The 14330-nt window shown below is 39.6% G+C and overlaps 2 protein-coding genes across 2 annotated transcripts in view; one reads left to right on the top strand and one right to left on the bottom strand.

Annotated features, from left to right (window-relative positions):
- lhfpl3 (LHFPL tetraspan subfamily member 3) overlaps positions 1-3477 on the bottom strand; it is a 38691-nt gene extending 35214 nt beyond the window's left edge. The window contains exon 1 of the mRNA XM_023413100.2: positions 2517-3477. Coding sequence (XP_023268868.1) covers positions 2517-2949 — 433 coding nt within the window. The 5' untranslated portion in view covers positions 2950-3477. The remainder of the gene's footprint in view (positions 1-2516) is intronic.
- Positions 3478-4110: 633 nt separating this feature from the next.
- orc5 (origin recognition complex, subunit 5) lies at positions 4111-13852 on the top strand. The gene is made up of 14 exons (XM_023413118.2): positions 4111-4568; positions 5244-5336; positions 6667-6852; positions 7230-7304; positions 8833-8944; positions 9278-9408; positions 9529-9577; positions 10656-10746; positions 10896-10951; positions 11238-11350; positions 11902-11949; positions 12049-12159; positions 13350-13462; positions 13565-13852. Exons 1-14 carry the CDS (start codon positions 4455-4457, stop codon positions 13608-13610), a joined length of 1338 nt encoding a protein of 445 aa, XP_023268886.1. The 5' UTR covers positions 4111-4454; the 3' UTR covers positions 13611-13852.
- The last annotated feature ends 478 nt before the right edge of the window (positions 13853-14330 follow it).

Here is a 14330-nt window from a genome sequence, read left to right as displayed (position 1 = left end):
AATCTTTTTTATCAGCCATTATTGGTCATATATTTCTCAGTTGAGACGTTAATTGGTGGGATGCCGCTCGTTTTCTCACAGAAATGAAATGAAATCTCGTGGTTCTGGCTTAAATTACAGCTGGTTCATTTAGATTAGAAAAAATTAATATAATCTTTTTTGTTTCTGGTTTAAAAAACTCCACCACTCTCACCAGTGAATCTTGAGTCAAGGTCATGTGAATGACACAGGGACTGAGAGCATCTATTTTCTTCTATTTTTGATCTGTTTAAGGCCGTTCACCCTCTCATTTATACAAACTTGTATATATTTGCAGATGACACAACAGTCACAGCAACAGCACACTCACAAATGCAGGCACATGAATATTAAAAGACGTTAAAGGGTATCTCGCTGTTGCTCTCAAATCTCCAACCAAACTGTCAGTGACCGCGTTGCATTGTGGGTAGTGTAGGCGCTAGGTTTTAACCATTAAAAAAAGAAAAAAAAGAAAAAATCTCTGGCTCTGCTGCATCAGTTTTGACACTTTTTGCTGAAACTGTATTAATAGAATAGTCTTTTAAAGTGATTACTAAATATAAAGTGCAAACAATGGCAAAAGAATGACAACATGCACATAGAGTGTGCAAATGTTCAAACTGAAAAGGTCGCAGAGATTAAATTACTGGGAATCAAACAACAAATTAGTCTGACATGGACAGCTCATATCACTGACCTTTCTAGGGATGCTTGGATCAGATACAAGCTTCTTATCTAAAGAAACTCTTAATGTTATATCTTATGGTCAAATTTATAATCATGTCAGTTACTGCTGCAGCGTGGGGGATGCAGCTCACAGAGATGTGAATAGATGGCGGGGTGATGGCATTAAAGTGAGTTACACTGTGTGAACACACGAGACAAGATTCAGTTGTACTATCTGGGAAATTTCAAATGTGTACAAGGCCAATACGCCTTCAGCACAAAGTGTTATTAGTGCGAGATAAACATAAAGTTCATATGAAAGTAAAAATTGATTGAACTGACACTATAATTGGTGTTTTGTAGACTTATTGTGGCACACTTTGTATTATTGCACTCATGTGTGCAGTAGTAGGTAATGAGTATGTGTGTCCATGTGTATCTGCATGTACTGTGTATGCTCCTTTATAACTGAGTGTATCTGTGTGTGCACGTATCAGTCACCTTGAATTTGGACTCTTGGCAGACTAAAATAAATCCACATGAACAAAATAATGAAATAAGAATAATATAAAGTATAATTTAATGTTTTTAATATTCTGGCTTCTCATCAGAATTTACTGGTTTGTCATGAGAGAGGTGAGGGGTGGGTGTGTTGGGGGGGGGGCACGTGACCTTCAGTATTTCTAAAATTCTGGATGCAGTCTTGTTTCCACCAAAAATAAACGTATCAGGAAGAACATGTTGTTCATGCTGATATTTCCTGCAATATTCTCTTGTGTGCTGAAATAGTTGGTTGAGATTCAAAGCTGCACATGCAGACAAATTCTCTGTCTGCTTCAACTTGGAAATTTGACAAAAAAACAATTAAAGGCAGAAAGAAGCAGTTCAGTCGTCTGCTGCTTTGATTTCTGTTCCTCGTTTTCTTTAAAAGAGTATGTCTTTTCATTTAACGTGCGTGCTGGGTTTGAAGATGTTAATGAGAACAAACAGGGCTTCTCTAAGAGAAAAAAAAAAAAACTATTTGCATTTTTTTTTTGCTCCTGAAAGGCAAGTACAGTGTAAACCACACACACCACTGAGGACTTACCTGTGTCCATGGTTTATCAACCTTTCATATCAACAGAATAGAGTTCACCACAATTTTTCTTTTGGCTTAAATATGACGAAATCCAGGATGTACTTTTGAATAGGAGGCATTGAAATGATTAAACATAAATAAATTTACACATTTCTGCAAATTTAACTGATTTTGGTTTATTGATGTAGTGATTCCCACCTGGAGGAAGTTTGCCTGTTTCATTCACTGTCAGGTTCTGTGTGTGGGTAACACCTCAAAGCCCAGCCCAGACCTCCAGTATCAGTAAAGCAACCCTTGCAAAAGGTGGAATTGCAAAAATGCTTTTATCTTTTCATAATTCACCTCTTGAGGCATCAGCACACAGCGTTTTTTTTTTTTTTTAATTTTGTTTCAATTTAAGGTCTCACTTTCCCCAAGGCTGTTGCCACTCCACCTACACTACAGACGGTTACATAACGTTTTACAAAGGCTTCAGTAACCAGAGAACTACTCTAAAGTGGGGTTTTGAAAAACACAACCTTGTAAAATGGGGCTCTGTGGCCAATACAGTCTACCATCCAAAAAAGCTGGAGAACATTAAGGTAAATGTGTGACTATGATCAGCTGTTTTCATATAAAACTATATAACAATTAACTATATGAACAATTTCTTGTGAACTGTATGAATCTTAAACTTAATTTACTGCAGCTCCCCACACCACTTTAACAAGCAGTGAACTTATGAATTTCCACACCTGTAGTCAGAGTCTCCTACCTGCAGCCAGCTGCATCCAGCCGCAGATCTTGTACACGGTGCCAGTGCTGCAGAAGAAGAAGAGCGCGAAGCAGCCGATGCAGGTGAGGACCAGCACCATGGACATGCCGATGAAGAAGGAGGCGGCCTTGAACGCACCGGAGGGGATGGTGCTGAACTCGGTGAAGCTGCCCTGACAGGTCAAGTCCCGGGTCAGGCCGTTCCCGATGCAGTAGTGGAACAGACCGAAGTACCCCGCCTGAGGGGTGTCCACGCCGTCTCCGATCCAGTACGGCTGGATGAAGCACACCACGTTGACGATGGCGAAGAGGATGGTGAAGATGGCCCACAGGACGCCGATCGCGCGGGAGTTGCGCACGTAGTTGGTCTGGTAAATTTTGGCAGCCTCGGATGCGGGGAGCATGGTGGTGGTCGTGGGGGCCCCGGGGACCATCCTCTGGTCTGTGTGAGTGGGGGTCGGCTCGGTCCTCAGGATCAGTTACTCTCCTCACTGAAGTAACATCTGCCGCATCTGATCCCTAAAAAGCCCAGTCACAATATTCAGTCTGCAGAACTTCTTTATATTTCTACCTTTATTCAGTCACAGTTGCAGACACAGCATCACTGCACTCTCGCATCCATGAGCTCAGGTTTTGTTTCCGTCTTGTGTTTCCCTCTGAATTTCATTCATCACTCCGCAAAAAAAAGAAAAAAGAAAAAAAAAAAGCCCAAACGTGCGCTCCGTGAAGACAATTCAGGCAGCATCATCTATTCAGCAGCGAGTGGATTCATCCTACATTTGTCCTCATGTTTATTCAAAATCGTCTCTACCTGAGTCGTGCCAAAGCCGGAGGCTGTTATTCCGACACACCGGTTCAGCTCTGCTTTGTGAAGCCGTGTGTGAGATCGCACTGAGACGGTCCGAGCTCTGTGCTCGACGGCGAGAGACCAACAACCGCAGCTGAGCTCCTATTGAATCAGAGTTGGAGGATAGCCTTGGTTATTACAGGGCCAACCCACCTCCCTTAATCCCAGGCTGACGTATTACTACAGCAACGCGCGAAATCTTAAACAGACACATGGATTTAGAAGAAACACAGTGAAGCGAATGGCTCATAATTTAATGGTCATATTCTCCTGTCTGCTGCATCATAACAACCTAATTGTATCCACTATGAATTAGTGCACAAAAATGCACCTGCTACAGTAATAACGATAATAATAAAATAAATAAATAAACAATAAATCAGAAACTAGCCTAACAGTTAAATTGACCCGTGATTAATTCCAATTGGATAATATTAGGCCCACTAGTTTTGCTTTTTTGGCTTACCCTGTTCCTCAACTGATGTAGTTACCCACTTGTCATGTTACAAGTCTTCAATACCTTAATTCCGTTAAGTAAAAAAGTAGGGAAAAAAAGGGTATAAAGGTGTATCGGAAGAGCCTGGCACTATATAAGACAAAGTTTTACCCAAATCTAACAGGCAATGCCGTAACTTTTTACATTTTATAGCCATAATTTCCATTTAGTTCATACATCGTGTTAAACTACATTACCCATAATACTGTGGTGCGTTATGATTGGTTGGTAACCAACAGCCGTCATTTGACGTAATCTGAAGGCGCGCGCGAAACTGTTGTGAATTTCCCTGCTTGTGTGATTGTGTTTCTAACTTCGACTTAGTATTTCAGTCAGTTTTAAGTTTGTTACACTTGTATTTTCCGACATGGAGATTCCCACAGCGGTCTGTCGTGTTCACAGTAAATAGTTTACAGCAGTTTTCCTGGTTTTACTCACATTTTGACCGCAGTTCGTCGCCTCCCGTCCCCGTTAAACGCGCTGTAAACGGCCACTTAGCTAACGTTGGTTTTGTTGTTTTAGCCGCTGCCGAAGTCACCAACATCTTCGTGGTGTAATAATACACGGTGTTGACATTGGAAGTACGAAAAAACAGGATGACGGCGTTGTTACGGCAGCAAGGATATGAGGAAGAGAGGCTGCGGAGAGCCGCAGAGCTTCTGCCCTGCAGAGAGGTCCAGGCTGGAGTGCTGCTGTCGCTAATGGGACAGGTACGTTCACCTGTAAAGCTTTTAAATGTCAGCACAGGAACAGGGGTTGACCTAGCATCTACAGGAAGCTAGCTTGAAAATTTCTTAAAAACACTGATTTCAAGTAGTAAAAGGTAATAAAATATCTAACATATCATTTACAAAGGTCTTCAATATTTGACTCACTTTCATTTTGCTTTATTTTAACAAAAATGTTAGGAAAATATCCAATGCCATTGTTCCAGACTATCTCCATCCATTCCAGTCCAGTTTGGAGCTGGCTTTGTGTTGATTACTATTTATAGATTTTTTTTTTTTAATGTTCTTTTGGTAGAGGATGAATTGTTTGTCATTAGATCCCCGGTGTCAGAATAATATGAATTGATAGGCTTGGGTTTGATAATCACCAGAGATCCTTCTGCATTCATCTCAAGAGGAACAGTTACAGCCTAATGGAAATTTTTCAATCATATCAACTTATCAATTTTTTAAGGATATTAAGAGACTGCTTGATAACTAAGAATGTCTTTGCAATTAATTAGTGCCAACAACACTGGATTTACTTTGTTGATGAAAACGGGGTTGATGTTAGTTAGGAACACGGTAAAAGGGAGACCTTGTTTAATAAATTGTAATTGATCATAATGGAATATTGCTATTATACTGTGTAAAAGGTGTTGTATTTGGTTCCTGCAGCCGCAGCAGTACAGCTACCCTTCACTCTTCATCTACGGTCATCGGGCTTCAGGGAAGAGTCATGTGATGCACGTTTTGCTGAAGGAACTTGAGGTGAGACAGAAACAGTTGCAGTCCAGGCCTAAATGGTGTTTTTATGTGTAGATGTACAGGATGGAGTTGATCCAATTTTGCTATCGAAATGAGAAATAATTTCCCTTTGTCTACCTTTATCTCCTGCACTGCAGGCAGACAACAAAAGTGTGTTAAGGGACAAATCATTAATCAGGCCTGTGTCAGTAGCTTCTTAACACGAAAGAGTTTGACTCACTCACTTCTTTAAGCTCAACAGATGCTGGCACTTGTGACATACAGAGCTTTCTTTATTAGACCTCTGACTGAGTGCTTAGTCCTTGAAAAAAAAAAAAAAGAAAGTTCTTGACAACATGATTCCTTTAAGAAATTTTATTGTGGCAGTGTATTTCCCTTGCACAGGGAAGGTTTCTGTGCAGAGGCTTATATTTCCCTTCCTGATTTAAAATTCATGGATAGAATAGTAGGTATCGGATTTAGGGAAAAACTTAAGAATCTTACTGCAAATCTTTTTGTGTGAATTAAATATAAAGAGCAAAGCTTTCCAGATCCTCAGTGATGCTTCCCACCCTTTGTACCTGCACTTGGGTTTTCATCCTCATGGAGATGCCATAAACAAGTAACAGCCCCCAAGTGAATTATACATAATGTATTGAGATCTTTCTTGACTAACATCACAAGCATGTAGTCCTTGTCTTTTTGATTTTGTGTACCTTGCTCCTGCTGTTTTCCTTTCCATGTGGTGAACCCAATTTTTTACAACATGAATAATGAAGTTCCTAAGTAGCTAACTAGTACTGAAACTAACTATCATTTTCATTATTGATTAATCTGATTATTCAATATTGAAAGAGATTATTTTCTAGATTAATTGTTTATTCTATAAAATTTAAAAAATAATTGGGAAAAAAAGCCCCTCACAATTTCTGAGACATCAAAGTGACATCTTCAAAGTGCTTGTTTCACTCAACCAGCAGTCCAAAACCCAAAGATACTAGATTCACTATAATATAAGACAAATAAAAACAGCAAATCAGCTCAAAAGTGAAAAAGATGGCACACCATCTAAGCAAAAAATGCCTGTAGAATTTCATATTTTATTAAAATAATAGCGATAAAGCAGCAAATCCTTTCATTTGAGAAGTTGGAAATAGCAAATGTTTGGCATATTTTCTTGAAAATGACTGAAACAATGAATCAATATAAAGATTGTTGAAGCTGCACCTAACTTATATGTGGTGTTAATTTAACATCACAGATCATCAGATTTTAAAGCTCACAGCGAAAGACAGAACCAGCACAACGTGACGACGTGTGTTAACTCTATCATTATTTCCCCTTCTCTCTGCAGCTGCCTCACGCTACAGTCAGCTGTGTCGAATGTGTTTCCGCCGCGTTGCTGTTTGAACAAGTGCTGCTGTCCTTCTTTGGCTGCGAGGCTGCCTCACTGCTCCCCCGCAGTCCCTCCCTGTCTGACTTTGTACGCATCTACAGGCAGCAGTGCTCCCAGTCTCCTGCCAAGCAGACACGATACATTGTGAGTGCCATGCACTTTACACTCAACCAGAAAATCACTCCTCGCTTGGCACACCAAAACACTCTAATCCATGGCACGTCAAATTAGTTATTCTCTGGATGTGTCACTTAAATGTTTGTACAATAATATGATTAGTAGTGATAGCATATGCAAATGGGTGCTAAACAAAGCTCCAGATGCATTAGCCTGGAGAAAATAAGTGTGATTTCCAGCCAGCACAGGAGTGGGTTTAATCTAGTTTTTTGGCTTAATCATTATTTACATTTTAAAGTGAGCTTCCTGCAGAAAACACCAAGATAAAACATTCATTCACAACTTCTGTTTTATTGAGTATGGATGTCACAAAATGGGCTCAAACGTGCACCTTTTTCTTTCAGGTAATGGAAAAAGCCGAGCTTTTGAGAGACACTGATGCCAATCTCCTCCCTGCTCTCCTGCGTCTTCAGGAACTGGTAAGAAAGTGCAGCCAGCTCTTTGTGTTATCTATCAACTGAGCCACTTTACTGTTGTTGCACTGTACGGATGATGAAGAGGGACTAGAAGAGCTTACTTTGTAAAGAATGACCTTGAGCTGAGTGTGTGGAGCTCTTTAGTAAGGCTGTTAGGAAGGAAGTATGGTAGCCTCTCACAGCATTTTGATTAAACACAGCAAGAGTTAAAAGACTGATTATTTCTGTGGTTGTTTGTGTTTTATTCCTGTGAAAACTGACTGTTCTCTGGTGGATTGTGGGTGTTAAGAGGAATCCGTCTTTTTAATGTCATGCTGCTTCAGTGCTGCCACACAGGATTTTGAAGTGATAATTAGGATTCAGATTCACATGTTCGTGATTGATGACAGGATGATGAAGGGTTGTTGTGTCTCTAAAGTATATTATTAATATCATTGTGGCCTCTGTAGAAAGGTTTACAGGAAGGCTTTACCGATTATGGTTTGGGTATATTTAATTATAGTGGCAGAAAGGAACAGGTAGAGGTTAGAGTATGTGTTCTCTGTTTGTAAGTGTCTTATTGACATGTACAGATCATGTTGATCTGATCTGATTCAAACTTTTTCTGATCTTTACATAGTTAGGAAAAGAACTCTGTTGTAGTTTTTCTCGCCAAACGTCAGCTCTTACTGAATCAGTACCGAGTACTGATCTGATAACCAGCTCTCTCTTTTTCCCAAATTTTACGATCTGCATAACTGGGGCTTAACTGGCAGGGATCATTTTTATTTAATGTAAAACCAGGAACTGCTGTGGCTCTAAAAAATGAGTCAGCAGCCTGACATGACTGACTGAATATGTCTGATAATGACACTGATGAAGAAATTGTATTAAATGTGGCTTGGTAACGTTATGAACGATATCTGATCTAGAGCTGAAACGAGTTGTCAGCTCAGTCAATTAAACTATTCTGGTAATTGATTAATCTTTGAAGCCTTTTTAAGCAACAATACCAGACATTTTCTAATTCCAGCCTCTCAAATGTGAGGATTTGCCACTTCCCTATGATTAATATCTTTGTAAATTAAAAATCTTTGTGGTTTCTACTGTTGGTTTGACAAAACAAGATAGTTGAAGTTGTCAGTCTGGGCTATGGGAAATCTTGATGGGCATTTTTGACTGTTTTATGATATTTTATAGACCAAACGATTGGTACATCCCTAATACAGCATTGTAGTATTGCATGAGAAGATCAATAGTGTATCATTGTTGTTTTGTCTGAGATACTGACATGTTTTGTGATCCATTTCTGATAAAGCCACTTTCCCAAGTTAAACTTTATTGTCATCAAAGGGACAAAGGTATCTTTTTATATTGTGAGGAGGGTAAAAAGCATTCATTTAGATATATGAAACACATAAATTCGGGGAGTTAGCACTTTCTGTACCCATCGGAGAGACTCACTGACCTGTTAACAGTAGAAGTGAGTATACTTGTTGTATAAAACCTCTATCATATGGCACATGTGTAAATACATACATCTGTTCTTCAGGTTGAGGACAACATTACTGTCATCCTGCTCAGTGAAATCGCCTGGGACAAGTTCAGACCGAACACGGGCTGTTTCGAGCCGCTTCTGCTCCATTTCCCCGACTACAGTAAAGGTATTATCGTCCTCACACACGCTACATCAGCCAGCATCATGAATAACTCTCACCGCACTGCATAGTCATAACGCACACTTGGCAGATGCAGTGTGATGAGATGTGAGATTTTGTACCTGTGATTTTGTTCTAACACTTGAGGCAGCGGCTGTGGAGGAGTATTGCATTATAAAACACCACTGTATAAATTCAGCACTTAGAGGGAGTGAATCATTGTACTTGGTATGTGAGAATCTCTAGCAGGTTTGGGAGAGATGTAACTTATAATATCTCAGTGTTTGTGTTCCTGTGATAAAACTGCTTCTAAATATAGTCCGTGTCCATTATTCACAGGTGAGCTGCAGCAGATCTTGTCCCAGGACAGGCATCCGTCATATTCAGCTGAGTTTTACTCATCATACATCAACATCCTGCTGGGAGTCTTTTACTCGGTCTGTCGGGACCTCAGAGAGCTTCGGCACCTGGTCAGACACACACCAACACACACACACCTTCATAAGTCAGTGACGATTTTTCACAGTTTGGATTTTCTTCCAGTCTTGCATCATTGATTTCTCTTTTCTTTTTTTCTTTTTTTCAACCAGGCTGCCCTCAATTTTTCAAAGTTCTGTGAGCCTTTGGCAGAAGGAAAAGGTAATGCATAAAGGACTATTCATTCATCTGACAGATGATCAATATTTGTATATATTTTACCCCTTTTTCTTTGTGTTCATTTGAAGAGAGATCTTTCTGTCATGTTGAGGCGAACTTCGGCCATTTTAACTTTTCTGTATTTATTTTTTAAAGCTGCATTAATGATTTTTTTGGCCTCTTGAGGGAAGCAGAACAAGCTGTAAACACAACACTGACAGATTATTACCCTATTAGGTTGGTATGGTGACCTTGCCTGGTTACACATCCTTTAGACACTAAACAACATCATCATTCAGTTGTAGATATGTTTGTCTTCCCTTGAGAAATGCAAAGCCAGGCTTACGGTCGATGTAGATAATCTACTGCATACGTTTTGATCCATGTTTGATATCACCACCACAGCACTAGACGGACGACTGCAACTTAACTGAAAATAAACATTACAAACTTTGTAAAGACCGATTCATGATTGATTCATGTCTCAGAGAATGCCATGTTTGGTCCTTGAACTTATTGGGAATTGGGCCAGGAAAGTCCTTGAAAGATCCTTGAATCTGATGTTAAAGAGGGTGTGAGAACCCTGAGAAATGAAGTGTAAGCCCAAAAAACACTGTTCTTTAGCTCTGTTGTGGTTTCCTCCTGGTCTGGTATGACAAAAATATCTGGATCTTTAGCTGCCAGACATTCACTTTACTTCACCAGCTAGTTGCTAAATTTATCAGTGAGACATTTGGTGCTGGGCAGGTGGTGTACAGTCACTTTATCATAGCCTGGGTTTTTTTTTTTTTTTTTTTGTTTTGCTGAAAATAGCTGCAATGAGGGCTGTGAGACCAGAGTCGAAGGACATAAACACAAAAAATGAACTAAAAGAGGCTGAAGTGCCGTAGAAATCACATGAACTGTGCAGTCGAGTGATAATTCTCTGTGGGTTCATCACTTTCATTTGATCTGTTGTTGATATAAAAATATCCATTTATGATTACATCCCTTCTATTGATAGTGTAAGTGAACATTGACTCATCACAAGTTATTACGTTGGTTTTCTCTGTAATGTTGCTTTATTTTTCATGTGTTTTAGTGAAAGAGACTGACACACACAAGCTGTGGAGGAACATAGAGCCTCATTTGAAAAAAGCCATGCAGACAGTTTATCTCCGAGAAGTGTCCAGGTTTGTCCAATCAAACAGTCAAACTTGATCAAATGACTCAGTCTTGTAATGTGGCTTTCATGCTGAGCACTAGGCCAAAAATATGTGATTATTCTTTCTGTGGTTTCTTACTGTTGTTGTGTTTGTATTTCTCTCTTTTACCGCTCCAGTGTTCAGTGGGAGCAGATGCAGCAAATGGAGGAGAAGGAAACTGGAGCCTTGAGAGGTACCAACACACACTGAGCGCTGTTGCACTTGATGATGTAACGCGATTGCAGAGCAGATGTTAAACTGTAAACCAAGTGATAGGGTGCAGTGACACTGTGGATTCATGCTGAAATTGTGATATTTTTCCTGTGCAGTTGAAACCTTGTAATAGCCTATTAGTCCATCGCACCAAAAATAATACATTACCATCATACTGTGTGAATCCACACGTGCCTTTTTATTTTTAGATTTTCAGATACACAGCATGTCTGAACGACTGCTGTCTTATTTCCCTCCTTCCAAAGGTTTATCTGCTCACACTCATGTTGAACTGCCGTATTACTCCAAGTTCCTGTTGATTGCTGCATACCTGGCATCCTACAACCCTGCACGCACAGACAAACGCTTTTTCGTCAAGGTAGGAATATGTTTTTGGTGAGGGGGGTAATTTCCCTCTATTAGACAGAGGACAGTATAGAGGTGACAGAACAGCAAGGGAGGGAGAGATGGGGGATGATATGCGACAAAAGTCCTCCGCCATACTGGATCCAGGGCCTGTTTTACAAAAGTGATTTGCAAGCATACACACATCCCAAGTGGCAACAGTGTCACTCGCTAATTGTCGATAAATGGATTGGAAAAATGGCATTTGAATTGTTTAATGAAACATTTAAAAATTAACAGGACAGCAGATTATCTCACATTGCACCCCATGATTTCTTAGTCCAAAAAAACGCCTCAGTAATTTTGTCTTTAAAGATTTTACAATTCCCGTAGTGTCTCCTGTTAAAATTATGCATCTGTGGGTTTTCCAAATCGATGGTCTGAGGAAAGAGGATGTCACATGTTGTACAGATTAAAAACCCTTTTTGACAAATCTTCAATTTATGGTTTTGGGCTATATGAATAAAAAATGATTTGATTTATGTGACTTAATGTGTTCATCGTCCTTCTGTTTCTTCCCAACAGCACCATGGTAAAATAAGAAAAACAAACTTCTTGAAGAAAAATGAAAAGGTGATGATCGTAACACAATACTGCCTTTCTTCTTTGTTTGTTTCCCATCACATATAACTTAATATATAACATGACATAATGAATGCCATTATCTTTCAGACTAGTAACCATCTTCTGGGGCCCAAGCCTTTCCCTCTAGACCGCCTTCTCGCCATTTTCTACAGCGTGGTGGACAGCAGAGTCGCCCCCACTGCCAGTATATTCTCTCAGGTAGGAGTCCAATGAGCTGCTGCGGTCACAATTAGACTCCACATTTGAATTTTTGCATGATTTGTACCATGTTTCACTTAAACATTCGGAACATGTTGCACAGATACAGTTAAGATTAACCCTGAAGAAAACATTTATCTGTCGATGGTGGGGATAGACTGTAACAGTGGTGGGCAAATAGCAGCCTGTGAGCCAAAGTCGGCTCTTCAGCAAAGATATTTGTCCCCTGAGTTTTTACTGTCACAGTTGATATTAATACTTTTAGAGGGTTTTTCATAAATCTGCTGTAGACAACAACATTACTACAAGGACCATTAAATTCTAATACATACAAGCTTGTTACATCTAATATCAGGATGCTGATATATTTACCAGACGAATACCACAGACAACTAATGAAATCTACTTTATTTAAACAGTAAGTAAGTACAAACAGTTTTAATTCCTCAGCTTTAGCCTGTTTGTTTCTCACAAATAGTGACAATCTAGAAGAAATGCTGTGATAATGAGTGTGTTAATTTTTAAGGCGACAACAACAGCAGCAGCAGAAGCACTTTTATATATATTCCGCCATGCTTGTACAACTCCTGGAAAAAAAAAACTATAATGTCCTTGTAAAATATAAGACAAATTAAACTCCCAAGATACTAAAATGATCCACTGTTGCTGCCATTGTACTGAGTTAACTGAGCTTTGTAGCGGGGGAATTTCACCCTTCATTTAGTCCTGTAGAGGTTGTACTCTTTCTTCATGATCGTGACTCCCAGGAAGCCTCATGGTTCTGTACAGTTGCTCCAACCGAGCATAGAAAAACATTTAATTTCATGCTTTTCCCCACATTTCCCAGATAAGCAAATGAAAGAGAATATGCACTATATAATCAGAGGATTTTAGATGATTATTTTTTCCCATTTCTATGGGCAAATGTAGTACTATTTTATGTCCAATCAAGCCTAATGACCAGTGTCGCAGACGAGAGACTTTTCTACACATATAGTCATGAGCTTCGGGATCTGTGGCCAAATACCGATCTATTTATGGCTTTGAGCATGAAATGGTTTTAGGAAATTAGGCTCAACCCATATCTGTGCAACTTGCAGTCATCATTGAGTGTCTCTGCATCAAAGTGTGAGAGTGTTTAAAGAAGTGGAACAGAGAGTTATTTTGTTTTTCCTCTATTCCCCATTTAGATCTCCTCTCTGGTGACCTTACAGCTGTTGACTCAGGTCAGTCATGACGACCAGCTCGATGCCCCAAAGTACAAATGTGCTGTTTCCATGGACTTCATCTGCGCCATATCCAGGTGTGTGTTCATGTTTGTTATTAATCATGATTGAAACTGACTGAATTCTTCAGGGGAAATGACCTCTTACAGTTTTGTTCTTCGGTGTGATTCATCTCCCAGGACGGTGAACTTTGACATTGTCAAGTATCTGTACGACTTCCTGTGAGCCTGCAGTGAGTGAAGGAGAGACGACACCCTGTGACAGTAAGACAAAGGGGGATTTCTCACCACAAGAACACACCTCAGGACAAGCATTTGGCATGATATGTGGCGGGAGAATTAATCCAATTATGTCACTGCCCCCTTGTGGTTGATAAATGAGCTTTATCCTGTAGAGTTTCTGTGCCTCCAACCATGTTAAATATCTGCATAGTACAAAATAAATGCCATATTGGCAAGTTGACTTTATCTTGGTTTAGTTTTGTTAAAAGACTTAATGTTTGATATTTATCAATAGGAAATATTCAAAAAGAGTCTTACTATAGTTCAGACTTATTTTCTTTTATTATAATTCAAAAACATCCAGTGTACTGTAATGTACCAGTGGGATTAATGCAAATATTCACAGTTCCTCATGCTTCAAGCAATGCATTATTAGATCGTGGTGCAGCTGTACTATTTTTGCCTGACACAGAGTGACCCTGGCACCATGCAGGTGAATCATCGTCCTTGCTCAAAGGGAGGATTTTGTTTCTGTGATGTGTTTATACCCTGTTGTAGGAGGGCACTGACGTCAGCGGATACTTTTAATATAATGGTGAGAATTCACTCATCCTCATTTAACCTTTGAACAGTAAACTAAACCAGTGGTTCCCAACGTTTTAGGCTTGTGAACGTTAAGAACAAACCAATGACAATCGTGACCCCCTGTAATCAGTCAAGTTTT

The sequence above is a fragment of the Seriola lalandi genome, unplaced genomic scaffold, assembly GCF_002814215.2.
Source record: "Seriola lalandi dorsalis isolate HSWRI2012SDOR001 ecotype SW California unplaced genomic scaffold, Sedor1 jcf7180002054504, whole genome shotgun sequence".
Lineage (NCBI taxonomy): Eukaryota > Metazoa > Chordata > Actinopteri > Carangiformes > Carangidae > Seriola > Seriola lalandi.
Note: the sequence above shows the minus strand (reverse complement) of the source record. Positions and strands in the feature narration are given on the sequence as shown.

Bases quoted from the DNA above. Each gene is read 5' to 3' on its own strand.
- orc5 (XM_023413118.2), top strand. From the start codon at position 4,455: ATGACGGCGTTGTTACGGCAGCAAGGATATGAGGAAGAGAGGCTGCGG. The intron at 6,853-7,229 runs GTGAGTGCCATG...TTTTTCTTTCAG, and splicing joins CCAAGCAGACACGATACATT to GTAATGGAAAAAGCCGAGCT. The intron at 7,305-8,832 runs GTAAGAAAGTGC...TCTGTTCTTCAG, and splicing joins TCCTGCGTCTTCAGGAACTG to GTTGAGGACAACATTACTGT.